Raw genomic sequence first — 21,402 nt, forward strand, 5'->3', positions numbered from 1 at the left:
TTTCTCATTCAGGTTCTATGAAGAGCTGAAAGCATCACTCTAGGATAGTGATGGCGAACCTTTTGAGCTCAGCGTGTCAGCATTTTGAAAAACCCTAACTCTGGTGACGTGTCACATATAGAAATTTTTTGGTATTTGCAACCATAGTAAAACAAAGATTTATATTTTTGATATTTTATATATTTAAATGCCATTTAACAAAGAAAAATCAACCAAAAAAATGAGTTCACGTGTCACCTCTGACACGCGTGTCATAGGTTCACCATCACTGCCCTAGGATGCTAGGATTTGCTTGTCTCAAAGCTTAAGTAGTTTTTAGGGTGTTTTCCACTCTCTCATCAATATTAGCTAGAAAGCATCAGAGTTCTTTTTCTCTGATTCCTTGCTATGCCTTCTTAGCAAACTCAGCTTGTACCTTGCTTTTCACTTGTACTAGTAGATAGCTTCCCCAAATCTTTTTATAAATTATGTCCAGGCACTTTAACAAATTAGTCTATAAGATCCCTGGTCCATCTGTAATAGGGTACTCCCTCAAAACCCAGTAACTCTGCCCTGCTCATTCAAGGTGTAGTGATCAGAACACTGACCCTGCACTCCACTTGCCAGGGCTGCAGTGATGTGATCATCATGGCTGGAATATGACAGAGGATCCGGTGGGTGGGCAATGACCTAATTTGCTCCAAGTGCAACACCACTGCTCAATGAACGTACAAGCTTTCATGGACAGAGGCACCTGTGTGAGATGCCAAATACTAGTAAGTTTTGCATTACTCTGGAGGCCAGGCAGAAATGCAGTGGTGGGATCTAAACTTGCTTTGCATCCGCAATAACACACAATGACAGCAGCCTGGTTGGGGGCTGGGGGTGGAGGTTGAGAGATTTTGAAATAGGGAGATACCTGTAAGCCTCTGAGTGCCTTCCTCTCAAATTCCTTTTGTGTTCAACAGGATTCTACCTGCCTTTCCTGAATTGCACCTCATTTGCTCTGCTTGGAATGAAGACCTTCCCTAAATATCAGCCCATATCCCTGGAGTCCTGGCACCGGGCTTCTCATACTCCAAGTTACTGCCTGGGTCCTGTTTAAATCTAGATGAGCCACTCCTCTGACTGTGAACATTCTCACTCCTAGTTACTCCTCCTCTTATGACTCACCCACCAGAGTTTCTGCCCAGGCTTTCTAAACAAAGCAAGTATACGATGAGCGTTGAGAGTCCCATATCCCCTCACGTACTGCCTTTAGGGGACATCTCCATAGCAGATTAGCTCTCCTAGTCCTTGGTTTCCTCCTCTGCTTCACCAGCATGTCTCCATATGGAGCCAGCTTGAGAGGGAACACATCTGGCCATTGGACCCATTTTTACTTACTCCCAATCTAGCAGATCAGCCTGACCTATGAGTGTTGTGATTCTCAAACTGAATATATCCCTTTCATATCCACTTCTGCCCCTGACCTTTAGCTTGGCTCCAGCTTTACCCCTCTAGACCCTGCTACTGTGTCCCATCCCTGCTTTACAACTATGTTGTTCAGGGTTTAAATGACTGAAGGGTCAAGACTAAGGAGAGCTAAATGTATTTGCAGTTTGGTAAGAGTCTCTTACTCATTTCCAACACAGACTTTTATTAATAGTCAGAGAATTTATTTGTAATATAGAGAATTTACTGAAAATAAACTGACCAAACACTATAATTAATGTGCCATATATATGGAGGTAGTTAGTTTTAGTATACAGAGTGACTGATAGGCAAAACAAACATCTACGTAGTTCTTCACTTCTCTCTGCTCTCTATCCAAGTCTCCCCATCCTTTACTTTCTTTGGAGGACAGGTTAAGAGAAAAAAAAGTATTATGGTAATGAGAGTGGAATGGAGAAGTATTCTAGGACTCAAAAGCTCTTATCAACTCAAAAGATGGATCAAAGGGCTCCAAAAGGTACACCACTGTTACAATCCCTCCCACCCCACCCCCTGCTTAGGTAAAGCTCGCCCTTGCACTTTGCAATATGACCTTGGGAAAGTCCCCTGGACCGCTATCTTACACTACACTTATCTGTAAACTAAAGTGGTGGAATAGTTGGCTTGATCAGAATCTAGATCTGTTCCCATGGTATTTTTTCGTATATACTCCATCAAATGCTGCCAAAAATTTGAGGGTGAGGCACATTCAATGGTACAGAGTTCTATCAGAAAAAAAAACACCAACTGATAGCAAGAGGTACAGTCATGTATCATAATGACAGAAATATGTTCCGAGAAAGGCGTCGTCAGGTGATTTCAGCATCGTGTGAACATCACAGGGCACACTCACACAAATCTAGGTGGTATAGCCAACTACACACCTAACCTATATGGCATAACCTAGTCCTTCTGGCTACAGACCTGCACAGCATGTGACTATACTGAATACTACAGGCAAGAGTAACAGTGGTATTTCTGTATTTAAACATAGATAAGGCCTAGTAAAAACATGCCATAAATATAAAAAATGGTTCACCTGTACGCAACACTTACCAAGAACGGAGCTTGCAGGACTGGAAGTTGCTCTGGCTGAGTCAGTGAGTGAGGAGTGAATGTGAAGGCCTGCATATGACTGTACACTTTCCAAACACTGTACCCTTAGGCGATACTAAATTTATAAGAAGATATTTTTCTTCAACAATAATTTAATCTTAACTCACGGTAATGTTTTTACTTTTAAAATTTTTGAATTTTTAAAAAAATTTCAACTCTTCTATAAAAAAACTTGGCTTAAAACACAAACATTGTCCAGCTGTATAACAATATTTTTCTTTATATCTTTATTTTATAAGTTTTCTCTATTTTTAAATTTTTTCAGAACTTAATTTGTTTTGTTAAAAACTAAGACATAACCACACACATTAGCCGAGGCCTACACAGGGTCTGGACCTAAATATCAGTCTTCCGCTCCACATCTTGTCCCCTGGGAGGTCTTGAGGGGCAGTAACACACATGGAGCTGCCCTCTCCTCTGAGAGCAAATGCCTTCTTCTGGAACACCTTCTGCAGGACCCGCCTGAGGCTCTTCTTCTTCTTCTTCTTTTTTTTTTTTTAATATGTTTTATTGATTTTTTACAGAGAGGAAGAGAGAGGGATAGAGAGTTAGAAACATCGATGAGAGAGAAACATCAATCAGCTGCCTCCTGCACACCTCCTGCTGGGGATGTGCTCACAACCCAGGTACATGCCCTTGAATGGAATCAAACCCGGGACCCTTCAGTCCACAGGCCGACGCTCTATGCGCTGAGCCAAACCGGTCAGAGCCTCAGGCTCTGCTTGAGTTGTCACTGTTTTCAGAAACATGCCCATGACGATTAGCTTGGATTGTTTGTTTTTTACATCATAAATCTGCTTATAGACCAATAATGCATCATGAACATTCCTCTCTAATAATACAAACCTTTTGGTGTTGGGGGTCCATTTTTCAAACTTTCTAAGGAGTGTGTTGAGGTCTGCAAAAGCTTCTGCTAAAACCTTCACTGTGAATTTTCTTGGGGGTTCGTCTTTTTCTTCTTCTGCAGTTTCCTTTTCTCTTGCCTCTTCACCTATGCATTCCAGTTCCAACAACTCTTCATTAGTTAATTTCTCAGGATCCACCTCTAGGAGCTCCTCAATGTCATCTCATCCACATTCAGGCTAAAGTCATTTGCCATCTCAACCATAGTCTTCATTTTTGCAACATCCTCATCCTTGATAAAGCCTTTGAAGTCATGGGTGAATCTCCTGAGTGTCTTCTTCCAGATGCCATTCATATACTCTTTGGTGACATCACCCCAAGTTCAAGTAAGGTTCTTGATGCAGTCAAAATGTTGCAATCCCTCCAGAATTACATCAGTCTTCCTCAGTTGCAGCAATAGCCTGGTTCAAGACCCTCCTCAGGTACTAGGCCTTAAAACCTGCTATAACTCCTTGATCCATTGGTTGCATCAAAAAGGAGGTTTTAAGAGGGAGACACAGCACTTGGATACTGGGATGGCGGTTACCAATAAAAGAAGGATGTTCAGGAACATTATCAATAAGCAAAATCTTGAAGGGTATGTTATTCTCTAAACGGTACTCCATTTCACTGGCAGAGCAATTCAGGAGGGCGTCTTGGGAGAGGAGTGGAGTCACCCATGACTTCCATGTCCCTGTAGGAAACTGGCAATGTGTGCTTATCGATATGCTTGAACGCCCAGGGATTCTCACTGTGCCAGATCACAAGGGTTTCGATTTGCAGCCGGCAACATTGCCCCCAAGCAAGACTGTTATTTTGTATTTAAAAGCCTCGGAACCTGGCATTGACTTGGCCTCCTGTGGAAGGAAGTCCATACATGCATCTGTTTCCAGAATATGTAGGTCTCATCCATATTGAATATTTGCTCTGGCAGATAATTTTGCTCCACAATCAGCTTATCTAGAGTTTCCAAAAATTCCTCAGCTGCCTTCACATCAACACTCACATTATGGAATGAATAACAATACTTGAATAATTTAAACCACCTAGAGCTAGTGATAAATTCACATCAGAGCTGGGACCAGCCTTTTCTTTCAACATCAAAAACAAATCTTTCGCTGTGGCTGTGATCCTTGTGGTGCCGAGAGGACATACTGCTGTGTCTACTCTTCCATCTGGGTCATTAGAAGTTTCTCCATATCTAACACAGGCCCTTCTCAAATTTTTGTTAGTCTCATTACCTTTGTTCTTGCTCTTCAAGATTGTAGCTATGGTGGAATGGGACATGCCTGACTGGAAAGATGTAGCCATCACTAATTGTCTACCTTTGTAGTCTTTTATCATTTTCATTTTGCATCCAGATCAGTCACTGGCAACATTAGCAGTGGATTTGTATGCGTAGGGACCACAATGAGCAAAACTACACAAGATTAATCACAAGAGAAAATGATGCAGTCAAGACGCGGTAAACAAAATGTATCAGGCTGCTGCTGGCATAACACTGTTTTACAACAAACTTTATTCAAGTAGGTAGAACAAGTTCACTCTAAAATAATGATAAGAAGTTTAGTACATTGAAATCATAAGCCAGTGACACAGTCATTTATATCATTACCTAGCATCATGTACCGTACATAACTGTATGAGCTATAATTTTAAATGACTAGCAGTGCACGATTACACCAGTGTCACCACAAACACGTGAGTGATGTGCTGTGCTGTGACATTATAATGCCACTTGGTGATAGGAATTTGTCACCTCCATTATAATCTTATGGGACCACTGCTGTACATGTGGCCATTGTTGACCCAAATATGACGCATGACTGTATTATTACCACCTACACTTGCTTCCAGAAGTTTTATTGCCCCTGAGAACTCATAGCATATACCAAACTCCAAATTCTTCTTTGCATTGTTTTAATGAAATGTTGGTTCCAAGAGGCTTGTTTAAGAGATCTTTTGGGATAGCAAACACATACTAATCAGGCAGTCTTCTTCAGCCTACTTCAAGAGACATACAGTATACATACCTCTGATTTGCTGGGCACTGTTAGTTGCTAGGAGCACAAAGATGTACAGAATATAGTCCCTGCCCTCAAGGAATTTACAGCCTAGTTGAGAAAATGCATAAACAGGTATTTTAATGTAATAGATGAGTGCTCGTGGAGAGGCATAGAGCACCCCAGGAACACACAGGAGGTGGCCAGCCCTGCCTGGAGCTTCAGAGATACTCTCTTGGAAGACAGAAAGCCTATACTGAGCTGTGAAGAATAAGAAAAGAGTCGTGTGAAAAAAATGATGGAAAAGTGGTTTAAGCAGGTGAAGAGCATCGTAAAAGTCCAAGGGAGTAAATCAGAATGTAGCACCTGCAGAACCACACATTATTCAGTATAATGGAGGCTCAGGGCACACAGATAGGCAGCAGATGGGGAGAAGGTAAGGGCCTGGGCTGGAGCAACTCAATTCCATCCTGTTGTCTCTCTTTTGAAAAGAAATAGCCCGGCGACATTATTTTACACACACAGTGGCAACAGAAATGAGTCACAGGTCTGATCAACCTTCCTTATACATGAGCAACAGACAAAGAGGTTGTATGACTCGCTCCTAATCCAAAGAGGTATAAAAACAATCACACTTTCAGTCCATGATACTGTTCTACTTTAATACTTCAGACACTTCTCGAATGTTTTGTATAATGTGTAATTTTTAAAATGTGCAATTCTCACTTGAAACTCTAAAATATGTGGCTGAGCCACTCTGAAGACTCAAGTTTACCATTTTACTATTTCAGTGCATTAAAAGCACCATGAAGTTACTCTCATGTCAGAGTGGACTTCTGTGGCGCTCAGAACTGAATTTTGTAGTTCAGTGTGATTCTAAGGAAAGCTATGTTGCAATGAAAGAAAGTCATCTTCCAACATCTTCAGTTAATCAGTTTTTGCTTTGCTGTCAACCAGTTTTTCAGTGAAAGGGTTTGATAAATAAGCAAGAAACAATGAAATGCCCTCAGAATCTGGAATGTGAAAAAATGTCTTTTAAAAAAATCTAAATGAAAAAAATATTATAAAAGTAATGCAAGACTTGGTATAAAAGGAGAAATTAAAACCCCACACAGATTTTCTGGGTCAAAAAATACGTAACATTTTATTTTGAATAAATTAAAATGATGACAAACTGACTTCAGAAAGGTTTTCTTTTTCTTATTTACTTATCGATCATTTTTAAATATGTTATTATTGATTTTTACAGAAAGAGGAAGGGAGAGGGAGAGACAGAAACATCGATGAGAGAGAAACATGCAAGAGAAACATCGATGGGCTGCCTCCTGCATGCCCCCTCCTGGGGATTGAGCCCCAAACCTAGGCATGTGTCCTAACTGGGAATCAAACCAGTGATTGATTTGATTCCCAGTCAGGACACATGCCCAGGTTTGGGGCTCAATCCTTTGGTGCATGGGACAGTGTTCAACCAGCTGAGCCACTCTGGCCAGGGCAGAAAGGTTTTTCTTATTGGTCCTCCTTTAACAGTACATGAAAATATTTCTTCACGCCAGGGCAAACATAAGCTATCGCGAGTCTTTCAAAATCAAATAGATCCCAAACCTCATTATTTACATTCTATTTCTTCATCAATTAAGTTGAGGCTCTTTTCATATGTACATTAGCCATTTATATTTCTTCTTTTGTGAACTGCTCTATTTTATATGCTTTGTCCAGTTTCTTTTTTGTCTGTTTTTTGCTTTTTTTTTTTTTTTTTTTTTTTTACTGGATATTCATTCACCTGTCTTTTTTTCCTTTTTCTTAAACTTTACATCAAAATATTAATTATCTCACTACACTCAGAACTAGCGTTCCATTACCTGTTTTACAGGAGGTTGTTCCTTCTTGCTTACATCAATACATGGTAAATCAGAGATTCCAAACTTTTCCTTGTAATAGTGTCGAGTAAATGGATCACAATCGTAAATGAAGAAGGTTCTCCCGAGGATAGTGAGTGGCTTCCCAACGATGAAGTCTTTGGCAGTATACCATTCCAACACCTCCTGATCAGAGATTTCCAGCACACACTTAGGGAAGTTCTCTAACATAAGAGAGCAGGGAGAGAGGAAAGAAGGAATGAGGATGGGACACACAGCAGCAGGGCATTCTTGAGAACCTGGAGTGCAGTGTTTGGCTCTGGTCAAGGGTCAGGGCCTCCTCTACGTTCCCAGGAGAACACAGGCTGTGTACTTCCATCTGTTGACAGGACACATAAATAATACCCCAGATGGCTTTTGTAAAGTCTCTCTCCCATGTTCAGTTCCAACTATCACTACAGGTCACTGATCTTAACAGAATTAATGCTCAGAAGAAATCATCACTGGAAAAAACAATAAAAGTCCTTGCGTAGAGTATTAGATCTAAAAGGAACCCAACAAATTATCAGTGATCACATATACCATGTACTAGGTACACTACTAAATACTGAGATTACAACAATTAACAATATAAACAACATTCCTGTCTTGATGAAGAAAGCATTCTGTTTGAAGTGACAGATATTAACAATTATACAAATAAATGGCTTCATTTCAATTGTGATCACTGCTATTGGGACAGTGTGACCTAGTCTTGTGACAGGAGGCTGGGACAGTGAGCAAGATGATTACAGTGATCCCTACATCTGGGGAATCAATACATTTTTAAAATGTAAAATCAACCTTGCTTTTTTGGAATAAATCCAATTTTGTCACACTGTTTTATGAGAACTAAGTGTTGGAAACCATAAGGTAGTCAATCAGTTCTGGTCAAGTATCACACTGCATAGCTTTAACCACAAAGCTTGGCCTCAGAACTCTGATCTCAGGAGGCAGGAGAGGTAGACTGGTATTCTCTTATTAATTGCTAAGATGGGAAAATAGAAAAGGAGGCTAACATTCTGCTATATCACACAGAAAGGCATGAACTCTAGCCCTTGATCATGCTAAAAGAAGGGCTGGTATTTTCCCAACCAGGCATAAAAGCCCCTCCTCCTAGTGTGCAGTGCCTAACCCTACTAGATCCCTTTGAGTTACACCAGTAAGTGATGGGCAGTGGGAACACAGCTAGTGACTCCATGAGTTTTCCTCAGTAAACAAGGTTCTGAGAGATCTGGGTGTCTGTGTGTGTGTGCGTGTGCGTGTGCGTGTGTGTGTGTGTGTGTGTGTGTGTGTTCCAGCCATTTATCCTTGTTTGCCCAACAATTATCTTTTTCATATAATGCTGGACTTATCTTACTGATATGATGTTTAGGATTTCTGCACATACGTTCATGAGTGAGGCTATAGTTCTTTTTTCTCATGGTGTCTTTAGTTTTTTTTAACAATGAATGAATTAAGTTCTTTTTCTTTTCTATGAGTTTATATGAAGCTTGAAATTATATGTTCTTTAAGTATTTGGCAGCCAGCTCTGCCACAGAGCCTTCTTTAGTCACTCCAGCTCCCATCTCTTCTTCTGAGCTCTGTCTACATGACATAACTAGTTATATAATCAGATAGTCTTGGACACTTTTGTTATTGTTTAATGGCTTTGTGTACTAATGTGACCTGTTTCCCCAGTCACTAGAAGGGACTTAAGGACAAGGGTTCTAGGTCTGGAAGTTATTTTCATTTTCTCCTCCACAGCACTTAGCACATGAACTAGTTCCCATAGCAGACACGTAACTCTTGTTTAACTGAATTTAGTAAGAATCATCCATTGGATAAATGGCTTTGAGAGTCTATTAAGCATCAACTCTACACTCCTTCTAGTTAAAGGAATTATTTACTTAGCTGATGGAAGCTTAGCTTTTTCTATCCTGCTGCATGACTAACAATAACTTTTACAAAAACATGTTTCCTATCTCTTAAAAGAACCCTTCACATGTTAACATGCTGCCTCTCCATGTAACTGATGAAAACTTTGTTACAATTTGGGAAGTTATAGAACAGGATGATTAGTATTATTTTTATTAAGTTGACTGGGGTGACATTGGTCAACATGAACATACAGGTTTCATGTGTGGGTTCTATGTTAAAAAATCTGTATATTGCACCATGTGTCCACCACCCAAAGTCAAATCTTCTCCTCTCACCTTATATTAGGACTTCTCTCCCCACCCCCATCCCTCTGGCAACCACCACACTACTGTTTGTGTTCATAAGTTTCAGTTTTATATCCCACACATGAGTAAAATCATATGGTTCTTAGCTTTTTCTGATTGACTTATTTCACTTAGCATAATGTTCTCAAGGTCCATCCTGTTGTTGCAAATGGCGCTATTTCATCCTTTCTCATGGCTGAATAGTATTCCATTGTGTGTATGTACCACATCTTCATCCAGTCCTCTATCACAGGACACTTTGGTTGTTTCCATGTCTTGGCCACTATGAATAATGCTGCAATGAACATAGGGGTGCATATATCTTTGCGAATACATGATTTCGAGTTTTTTGGGTATATACCCAGGAGTGGGATTGCTGGGTTATATGGTAGCTCTATTCTTAATTTTTTGAGGAATCACCAGATTGCTGTCCATAGTGGTGTACCATTCTACATTCCCACCAGCAGTGAATGAGGGTTCCCTTTTTTCCACAACCTCTCCAACACTTGTTGTTGCTTGTCTTGTTGATAACGGCTACTCTAACAGGTGTAAGATGATATCTCATCATTTGAATTTCCCTAATTGCCAGTGAGGTTGAGCATCTTTTCATATATCTATTGGCTGTTGTATGTCTTCTTGGGAAAGATGTATTTTCAGGTCCTCTGCCCACTTTTTATTGGATTGTTTATTTATTTGGTGTTGAGTTTTATGAGTTCTTTATATATATTGGAAATTAAACCTTTGTCAGAGCTACTATTTGCAACTATCATCTCCCATCTGGTTGGCTGCCTGTTTGTTTTGTTGTCCGTTTCTTTTGCTGTGCAGAAGCTTTTTAGTTTGATATAGTCCCATTCGTTTATTTTTGCCTTTCCTCCCCTCTCCTTTGGGGTCAAGTTCATAAAATGTTCTCTACAACGCAGGTCCATAAGTTTGGTACCTATAGTTTCTTCTATGTAATTTATTGTTTCAGGTCTTATATTTAGGTCTTTGATCCATTTTGAATTAATTTTTGTACATGGGGACAGAACAGGATGATTATATATTGAAAATTTTAGATGCAGGCCACATGGATAAAGCAGAGACAAGCGTGGAACCTGAGAGTTCAAGGAACTCGGTTTTAGTGACACTTTTTTTCAAGGTCTGCTGACAGTTCCATTCTTTCTTTTAATTTACTGTAAATCTAACTTTTATTAGTTCCAGATGGCAGAAATTTCAGGCTCATTTAAGGAATCTGAAAGGCCAAAATTAGTACCTCAGTCCTAATGTCTTAGGACTCTGAGAGGGCTGGATAGTAGGCTATATATAAGAATATGACAGGCAGCAGCCAAACTCTGTTGAACCAGGGCACAGATCCAGTTGTTGCTAGCACGGAATACAATCTGTGTTAGCAATTATTCTCATTTTTTCAAAAAAAGAGATTTTAAATGTTAACCCTCTTAATTTAAAACAATTCTACTCCCTTTTATTCTCTTCACCAATCTCACTCTCTTCTACCTCGCAAGCAACCATTCTAACATGCAGCTTTTTTATTATAGTGTATTATGTATATTGTTTTGTGTGTATTTTACTTTATGCAAATGTTATTGCATTATGCATCTCTTTTTACTTTTTTTCTACACAGCACTATGTTTTTAAGATGCACCTATTTGCTTTCTTGTACATTCTGTTTATTGCTTCTAACACTACATATTTATCAAGGTATACCTTCATCACATTTTGTTTATCCACTCTCCCAATGATAGAAATCTCCAACTCCTTACCCCCAAATAACACTGCATTCTTTTTTAAACACTGTGCAGGCCAAGAATTTAGCCTTCAGACGGCCACTTAGTTTATAACCTTTAAGACAAACCTCTTACTCAATACCTGGAATTTCTTATCTCCTAGCTCCCAAAAAAATCAATGAATATTTACAGAGTTCTGTCAGCCATCCAAGCATTAGATATGTCATATGCCACCAATATGGCATTTTTATAATAGAACATTCTTTTTAAAATATATTTTTATTGACTTCAGAGAGTAAGGGAGAGGGGGAGAGATTTAGAAACATCAATGATGAGAGGGAATCATTGATTGGCTGCCTCCTGCACATCCCCTGGGCATGTGCCCTGATTGGGAATCGAACCATGACCTCCTGGTTCATAGGCTGATGCTCAGCCACTGAGCATGCACAACAGCCAGGCTAAGAGAACATTCTTAAACTACAAAGTCAATAACTAAAGCAAGCCTACGTATCGCAGAGAAATACTGATGTAAGGCAGGTGCCACCTGCGTTTTGTTGTGGCCTCACTCTCCAGTCCACTAGGTTACTTTACACCAGCAAAGAAAGAGCAAGCGTTCACACAGTGGCGCTACACTCTATGAGCCACAGACATGCCTTTTCCAATCCTAAGTCATCCCACATAGAAACTCCTTTTGTCACAGAGTTGAGGCATGAAGCAAAGTCAAAAAAGCACATAAGGAAATGAAAAGCTGTATCTGTGAATGAAAAAGCTTGTTTCAGAAATGCACAAAAGTCTGATATTAAGTTGCGTTAGTTCAGAAGCCTTGATCTCCCACACTTTCATGAATCTCCCACTGCTGTTGTGTTTTTGTTTTCTGACTTGGATATCAGTCCTCTCCACCAGACCATTTCAGAGGGGAGCCTGAACCAAGGGGGCAAGTAAAGGACAAAAATTAAGGGAAAGCAGTTTTTAGTCCCTTTAAGAACACACCAAGAGCCTCCTAAGTGTAAAGGGAAATGACCACACTGGTTTAGAAATTCCTCTAAAATCCAAAAAGAGGTCCAATTATCAGAAGATAAACCCAACCAAACGTACTTGCATCCACCAAAACCTTGGGCATACGCTGGCGGTTCATCAGGACCGGGAAGGGATCACGTCCATCATTCCGTTCATGGATCTCTCGAATTTCTACTGTATCATCCATAAGATAGTAATGAATGATGTACTTCCGACATTCACCGAACATGCTGTCTGTATCATCCCAGATCGCATAAAATCGAAGAACCTTTGAGAAATCCAAAGTAGTGACTTAAATACGAATTCTATAAGTGGAGACTTTAACTTAGCTACTTTGGCATTCATATATCAGACAATAATGAAGAGATTAGCTAGAAAGACAATGAAGTAATCTCAAACAGTTAAAAAAAAAAAGAAATTTTTACCAAACATACAAAAACATCTGAAATTATATATCAGATGTTAACAGCTGGAAAATATTAATAGGCTTATAAATCTGTGCTGAGAAAAAATATTCACTTTGATCCAAAAATATTAGTCAGGGAAAGAGAAGTTGAATTAAAAGAGCAATGGATCCTTTATACAGTTACTAATAAAGGTGCATGTGAATGGTTTGTATGTAATTAATATGGAAAGAATTTTCATTTACTTATCAGTCTTTTTTTAGTTTCATCAACACATATCTTCTAGTAATATCAATAACACAATCTTTAAATACAAAGTAATAACAGATATATGATTGATATAAAGAACATCCTTAAAAAGACTATGATAGTGCTAGGTAAAATTTTCTGAACTAAAAGGAATTACATTTCTGAGAGAAAAAAAGCAGCAAAGAAGCATTGAGGGTGATCTTTCCCTTCAGCACACAAAGGAAGACTGAAATCTCCTACACACCATGCCCACCAGGGGGAGCACAGGAAGGCTGGAAGAGAGTTGGAAAATACCCAGAACATTCTGTACTCACACATTAACATAAAACTTAACAAGAATCATCTGTAATGGAATACTTCTGTGAAATTACTATTTGAACATTAGAAATCTACATATATGGGAAATAAATAATCCATTTAAGGTTTCCCAAAGGATTCTGTTGAGGTTAACTCACATTTGGGAAATAAGTAGCCAGCTGGAAATATAAAGTGGAAAGAAGATGTAGCTCAGGAATGCTCTAAGATTTAAAGGTTTGGTGGAAGTCGTAAGACTTACTTCCACAATCTTCTTTGGATCTCTATAAAACTTTGGCATTCCTAGCCCGCTAACTCTAGATAAAATCTGAAAAATAGCACTGTATCCAAATGGTTATATTATAGGTGTGATGTTTCAAAACACACACACACCAAAATAGTTTGCTAATAAACATTTCCACACTTGGAAACGAGTTAACTTACCAAGGTGCCTGAGTCACTTACTTGTTTGTCAAAGGTGAGAAACTGCTTGAGTTGATCAAAGTCCGATGGAGTGACATACTGATGAAGAGGCCGTTTCCGAAGTTCTGTGTAAGGATCCAAAGCCATCTTCCCAGGTGGATTTAATTCAATTCCTTGACTTTCCAAAAATTCCTAAATAATTCAAAATTAATACTGATCACCTTTCTTGAAGCTTCTTCAAGTATTAACTGATGGAATAAAAATAAGTGTAATAATTTCTATACCACTGCCAGGGTTAACCATTAATTTGCACCTTGAGCATGTATTTGCAGTACTGAGCCTCCAATTGACCCAACTCAATAATGCAGACAATAGCTGATTATTACCTAAAGTGTTCTATATTATAAAAATGACGGGCAATAAGAGAAGCTCCAAATATAACCTCAGATCAATGGAATTTAGTCAGGTGCCTGAGCACAGACTAAGGATTACTTACATACACAAATCTGAAACCTAACCAGTTTCAAATATGTAATTTATATCAGGTATAGGGACAAACCGCACAATGGCAAAGTTCAGCTGAAATCAAATTCCCAACTTTCCAACTCATTTAAAACAAGTCTATGATTAGGTCTCCCCTGCAAAATAAAAAAAAGCACGCATGCCCACTGGTTTAGACCAGAAAATGTTATAGCAAAACAGGAAAGGCAGCCGAAACCGGTTTGGCTCAGTGGATAGAGCGTCGGCCTGCGGACTGAAAGGTCCCAGGTTCGATTCTGGTCAAGGGCATGTACCTGGGTTGCGGACACATCCCCAGTGGGAGATGTGCAGGAGGCAGCTGATCGATGTTTCTCTCTCATCGATATTTCTAACTCTCTATCCCTCTCCCTTCCTCTCTGTAAGAAATCAATAAAATATATATAAAAAAAAACAAAAAAAAAAAAAACAGGAAAGGCAAATCAAGTGTTCACATCTCACCAGAAAAAAAGTTAAGGAAAGCATCTGAACTTGACTTGATTTTGAATTCTATTTTGCTAATTATGAGTAAATATAATACTATTTTCAGAGTCACTATATCTTTTAATACAACTTGACATTTCTTTTTAAAAGAACCATAATGGATTATGCTTTTTTGAGAATCAGAAAAGAACAACTTCATGGGTTCTGTTTACATTCTGGAACTAGAAACTAACCTGAAATCTAGGTTTCTTTGGGGAATTGTGTAGTTTGCTTTTGGAGAATTCAATAGAAAATATATAGAACACAGGACCAAAATATTTGGGTTCTAGTATTAGCTCTGCACTAACTTGCTTGTAATCTTAGTATTTCAAGTTTACTAGGCAGTCTCCAATATTCTTTCAATATTAAAATATTATGAATTTTAATGTCTACTACTAAATCGACTAAGCTGGAGATACTGACTGGCAATAAAAATTCTCCTCTCCTTTGAGGTGGTGTATTAGTGTAGCAGGATTATTGGTTGAGATACTTAATGTGTTGTACTCTTTTCTGTTGCTTTCAACAGATAACCAGGCCCTTTGTTAACCTTACCTTAGGAATTTGGGCAGGAATTGAGAAGCTTCCTAAGGATGACAGTACTTCCTATCTCTTAGATAAAGCCTAAACTCTTTGATGAGATTATTTTAAAGGAGGGGAGAGAAGGGAATGTCTTTAAGGGCAAGAGGAGAGAAAGGGGGAAATTCCCCCAGACTGGAAAACAGACACAGTTGGTGGTTCTCAGAAGAGCAAGACTCTATATGTGATCTGTAGGGACGCTCCGAGCACCTGTGCAGCCAGGTACATTTAATCTCAGGCGTTCGGAGTTCCAGTGTCTTACCTAGCACCAAACATCAGGGTGGTGTCCTTGGTCACTGGACATGTGAGCCCTGCCTATAGGACTCCTTTAAGTCTGGGAATGCTTCCTTGTTCTTAGGGCTTGAAAACTTTGGCAAAGCTGAGGGTGAACAGAAATACGAGCTCAGTTGGACTGGGGCTCAAGTAGGTTTTAAGTCACTTTTTAATATAATATTTTTTGCACATCGGCATTTGTGGAGTAGATTCATATCTACTTTACTAGCAGTAATACTTTAGTGAAGAGCCCGGCCGGTGTGGCTCAGCAGTTGAGTGTCGACCAAGGAACCAGGAGGTTGCTGGTTAGATTCCCAGTCAGTGCACATGCCCCGGCTGTGGGCTTGATCCCCAGTGTGGGGCAGGCAAGAGGAAGTTGATCAATGACTCTCTCTCATCATTGATTTTACTCTCTCTCTCTCCCTCCCCCTTCCTCTCTGAAATCAATAAAAATATTTTTAAAAAATACTTTAGTGAAGGTAATAAATTCTATTATCGCTGATTTCTGGAGCTTTATTTTTTAATGTGCTCAATTCATTCTGTTCTACAGGACCAAACATTTATTTGGAGTAATGAGGAGGGGTTGGAAGGGATGGTGGTGATGATGATATGTTTAAAGAGAGGTGATTTCTTATTCAAATCACACCCTAAAGACAGCTATCTTCCTTATCCATCCATAGGTCCAGCCCTAATGAAAACCATCAAATTAAATAAGATGTGCATACATTTTAAACTGTTTAAGGAGCCAACTTCTCACCTAACAGACCAATTACTGAAAACACAATTCAATCTAATTATCAGTGCCCGAAATACACAGCTCTAGTCTATTATCAGTCATTACAATATTCACAAATTCTGTGTTTGCAAATTTACCTACTTCCTAAAATTTATTGGTCTTGCAGACATGCATGCAGTGATGAAAATCTGAGTTGCCTAATGCACACATTCATAGCTGAGGTTAAACAAAGTGACACCCTGCGGTGTTTCAGCTTTTGTATTGAAAAAGTATCCTTTTTGTGGTCTCTTTAGTGCCACTTTTTCTCACTTTGAGCATTTGTTGGTGATTTTGCTGTTTAAAATGCCCCAACCTTAGTGCTGACGTACTGTCTCATACTCTACATGAAAGAAGGCTGTGATATGTACTTAATGTCACTAAACTATACATCTAAAATTGTTAAAATGATAAATTTTATGTTATGTATATTTTACAATTTTTTAAAAGTCAGGCTGATGTCCCCGAAGGAGGAAATACATGTGTGAGATAACCTTCATTCAGGTGTGAGTTTGATGTTAATGAATCAACAGTATATTTTAAATGTGGCATTGTGAAACAGAAACACATTAAACAAGTTTATGTATCCAATGGGTTGATGAAAATGTGGTGACCAGAGACTTGTAGGAACCTAAGCCTGTATTTCTCCTTTGGAGCAATGGTGCAGTGTTTGCTAATGAAGTGTTTGTGGTAACTTTATGGAACAAAACTACCATGAATATTAAGAACTGACTGTTACTGGTTTAGATCAACTGCTCAGTGATCAATTTGCAAATGTTCAAATTGTCCAGAAAGACACAATTGTGAAAATAAATTTAATAACTCAACTTAAAGTAACATTTTATAATTTCTCATTTTTGGTACAATTCTGAAACTGCCTATGATTTAAAGGACCTAAAAAACCTAAACAATGACAGAACAAAACATGCTTGAAGGGGACAATATCTCAAAGATGGTCTAGCACCTCAACCTTCTGTAGAATTTTTCTCTGTTGCTTTGGGAAGACACAGGTGCCGTGGCTCCTTTTCTTACTTCCTTGAGGTCATTGTTCACCTGTCACCTTATCTGTGAGGCCTTCCCTGACCAGCCTTCATATAGAGCAACTCCAACTTCCATCCCATTTACTCTGATTTCGTTTCTTTGATAGCTCTTCTAAGCATCTGACACATTATAAATTTATTGTTTCCTCCTCCAACCAGAATGTAATCACCTCCATAAGGGCAATTCTTTATACTTGGCACCTATGACAGTGCCTGGCACAAAGCAGGCACTCGATAAGTATTTGCTAAATAAATTACTAAATTAAAAAAGATAAATGAGTGAATTCATAAGAGCTCAGTGCATGGTAAAAACTAATCTTATCTGGCATTAGGTAACATGAGATTAAAGGTATAAAATGACGGAGAAACTATATTTGCTTCTAGTGCTTTTATTTTTTTAAAAAAATATATGTTTTTATTGATTTCAGAGAAGAAGGGAGAGGGAGAAAAAGACAGAAACATCAATGATGAGAGAGAATCACTGGTCAGCTGTCTCCTGCAAAACCCGAATTGGGGACTGAGCCCAGAACCCCGGCATGTGCCCTGACCAGAAATCGAACCGTGACCTCCTGGTTCATAGGTTAACGTTCAACCACTGAGCCACATGCATACATTTTGTGCTTTTAAAAAAGGGGGCCTCTCTCTCTCTATGGTAAGAAAATCCATATTTATGAAATAGAGAAAGCAGAAGATTTTTGTCAATATAAAAAAAAGTGTTTTCCTTTAAAAATGGTTTTATTTCAGGAATTCTTTAGAGAGCAAGTGTCCCTATAATATAACAAGTATGATTTACAGAAAAAAAATATAAATTACACAGAAAAATTTAGGCTCATATCTGCTAATAGAGATAGTACTATTTTTGTGAACTCAAACTTCAGGTACATTGTCCAACGCATCTTTCCTATTTCCACCCCATCAAGGGTGCTACCTCCTCTATCACTGCATAGTTTTGGCATATATACAAATACCAAATCAACCTATATAATAATCCATACAAGGCAGATTATCTTACTCTAGTAAGTGATATGTATCCTTCCATCAATTAGAATGCCTCAGAGACCACAACTTCCAAAAATATATACTATACCTGTGTGAATCCATCACAGTCAACAATGTGGAAAGTTCTGCCATAAACTGTAATGTTTATTCCTCGGTTTAGGTCTTTCCAATGGTAATGGTCTCCCCGGTCGTTCTTGGGTAAGCGCTGACGTTTGATTAGCTTGCCTTGAGGGATCCCAGAGTTTTCCACAAGGGGCTCCATGACTGACATGCTGTCATCTTCCAGGTAGTAGTAAATGTGCACCTGACGGATCCTATAGTGTTCGTCAGTGGACATAGAAACATCTTCTTGAAAATAGGCATCAAACTTCAGTACCTATAACACATAAGGGAAGAAAAAATGGTGTTGTATTAGTTTCTCATCCAGAAAATGTCAAGTACCCTCCTGTAAAGAGAAATCACTCAGAGGGTTTTGAGTATTCATCACTCCTATCTACTAAATCAAAGATTGCCAAATTATGGTCCATGAGTTAAATATACCCATCACCTGCTCTTGTATACAAACTAAGAATGTTTTTTTTACATATTTAGGTGATTAAAAATCAATAGAATAAAATTTCACAACACATAGAAATTATATGAAATTTAAATTTCAGTATTTACAAATAAAGTAATTACACAAATAATTAACATTTATTTGCTAATGGCTGCTTTCCCATTACAAGGGCAGAGTTGTGAGTAGTTGTGATCGAGAGACCATTTGGGCTGCTGCTATGGTCTGAATTGTGTGTCCCCTCTCCCAAATTTATATTGAAGCCCTAACCCTCGATGTGACTATAGTTGGAGAGTCTTTACAATTAAGCTTAAATGAGGTCCTAAGGGTGGGGACACTAATCCAATGGAAATAATGGCATTCTCCCATGCCCCCCACTCTCAGCACATACCGAGGAAAGGCCATGTGAGGACAAAGCAAGAAGGCAGCTGCCTGCAAGTCAGGAAGAGAGCCCCCATCAGAAACCAAATCAGCAGGAAGCTTGATCTTGGTCTGCTAGTCCCCAGAACAATGAGAAAATAAAGTTCTATTATGTAAGCCACCTGTCTGTTATTTTATCATAGCAGCTCAAGCAAACCAAGACACTGCAAAACCCAAAATATTTTCTATGGGCCCTATAATGAGTTTGCTGACTTCGGCTCTAAGTGCTCAAACTATGTGTAGACTATTTACTAACGTGTTCCTTGATAAGATGGCTTAAAGACCTTAACTGTACTAGCTGCACGTCCATGGCAAAAACCTCTCTAAAAATTTTTGGAAAGAGTAAGAAATTTGGACAAGATTATGACTTTTTATTTCAAAATAAAAATGAAGGCTCAAGTCCATTTCTTTAGAAGTGGAGCCCCTTACATATTCATACTGAAAACATTATTAGAAAGTTTGTATGAATAACTCTCAAATCATCAATCCACCACAGAATCCCCCATGGTTGGCATGTAAATTGTACTCAGAAATATATACGATAGAGCAAACGCTAGGTCCTCTGGAGAACACCAGTATTGGTGTGAAGTCAAATGGCATGTCTATTGTACATTTAAAACTATGTAAAAATATGATAAAAAGTCTATGTTGGCAGGCTTTGGGATGAATTTTATAAATATCTGTTATTCTGTTTCTTTTCAGTATATTTTTATTAATTTCAGAGAGGAAGACAGAGTGAAAGAGAGATAGAAACATCAATGAGAGAATCATTGATAGGCTGCTTCCTATACACCCACACTGGGGTTCAAGCCTGCAACCCAGGCATGTGCCCTGACCCAGAATCAAACCATGACCTCCTGGTTTATAAGTTGACACTTAATCACTGAGCCACGCTGGCTGGGCTATTCTGTTTCTATTTTTAATATTTCTTTTCAGGGAGACAAAGTATTAGAATGACGTCTTAGGTAAGAAAGTGTTAACCCAAACCTCTACTAGAATAAGAGCAACAAAACAAGGAGATCCTCCAGTAAAGACTCAAATATGGTTCAATGAATAGAAAATACAGAACAATTTTATACATGAGTGCTGTAGCTAAAAAGGTATAGTCTCTATTGTGGAAGAACAAGATAAAAACCAAAAGAGAACAGGCAACTTCACAGGAGAAACATGAACATAATGGAATGAAGGCCTTAAAATTCATAATAAAAAGATGAGATGGGTTAATGTACTAGAATGTTAAAAGGAAAAAATAATACGGTAAAAGCAAAATATAAAAGTCATTTTATAGTAACATTTTAGATTAACTGCAAAGAACTGGGGACATGATCACTGAGCAGGGATAGGATCAGTAATTCATATATGAAATGGTCTTTATTTGAGCTGCAGATTAATAAATACACAAATGTTAGAGCCAGACATAGTCAGCTATTCAAACTTCCCTCATTTTACAAGGAAGGAAACTGAGACTCAGGGTGGTACCGTGGCTTGTCTGAGGCCACAGAAGGGGTTAGGGGCGTAGCTGGGACTTGAAGCTCAGTCTGTAAACTCACAGTCCAAAGTTCTCTCCATATACCTCACTACTTCTTAGATAAGTGTTAGAGTGGTTCAGAAAAGGAACTGTGTAGCTAACATGGTCAGAGAAAGTTTAAGAGGAGGGGACAAGGGTGTATTCTAGCAACAGCAGCAGAGGAAGGAAACCCAACAGCAGTGTGCAGACCGTGATGGAGGAAGGTGCTAGGCCTGGCCATCAGGCTGAGAGCCCCTCCAATAGTCCAGGTCTATAGCAATAAATGACCAGCGGTGAAAAAACAAGAGTTGATTTGGGTGGTGATGAGGAAGCAGAAGGATGGAAGCCAGATGAGGTATTGAGAAAACACAGAGCTAGGAATATAGTGATGATTCTCACAGAAATAGAGATATTAAGAAGATAATTTTGGTAGGACAGATGATGAGCTCAATTTCAAACTTGCTGAGTTTAAGTTGATATTGCAAGGGGCAATTTGGAATGCAAGACTGGGTCTGGAAAAGAAGTCAATATTAGAGGAAAATCAGGATGATTCAAACATTTTGACCCAAGCAAATGAAAGGACGGAATTGCTGTCATACT

At 38.8% G+C, this 21,402-nt stretch overlaps 1 protein-coding gene across 1 annotated transcript in view; it reads right to left on the reverse strand.

The window, feature by feature from the left end:
- The window catches only part of EFHC1 (EF-hand domain containing 1), a 65,221-nt gene that overhangs the window by 23,455 nt on the left and 20,364 nt on the right, over positions 1-21,402 (reverse strand). The window contains exons 3-6 of the mRNA XM_070418433.1: positions 18,411-18,698; positions 13,706-13,855; positions 12,372-12,561; positions 7,313-7,533 (exon numbers count right to left, since the gene is read on the reverse strand). Of these exons, the coding sequence (XP_070274534.1) occupies positions 7,313-7,533; positions 12,372-12,561; positions 13,706-13,855; positions 18,411-18,698 (849 nt within the window). The remainder of the gene's footprint in view (positions 1-7,312; positions 7,534-12,371; positions 12,562-13,705; positions 13,856-18,410; positions 18,699-21,402) is intronic.

The sequence above is a fragment of the Myotis yumanensis genome, unplaced genomic scaffold (assembly GCF_028538775.1).
Source record: "Myotis yumanensis isolate MYYU_CA2020_CCGP unplaced genomic scaffold, mMyoYum1.0.hap1 SCAF_6, whole genome shotgun sequence".
Classification (NCBI taxonomy): domain Eukaryota; kingdom Metazoa; phylum Chordata; class Mammalia; order Chiroptera; family Vespertilionidae; genus Myotis; species Myotis yumanensis.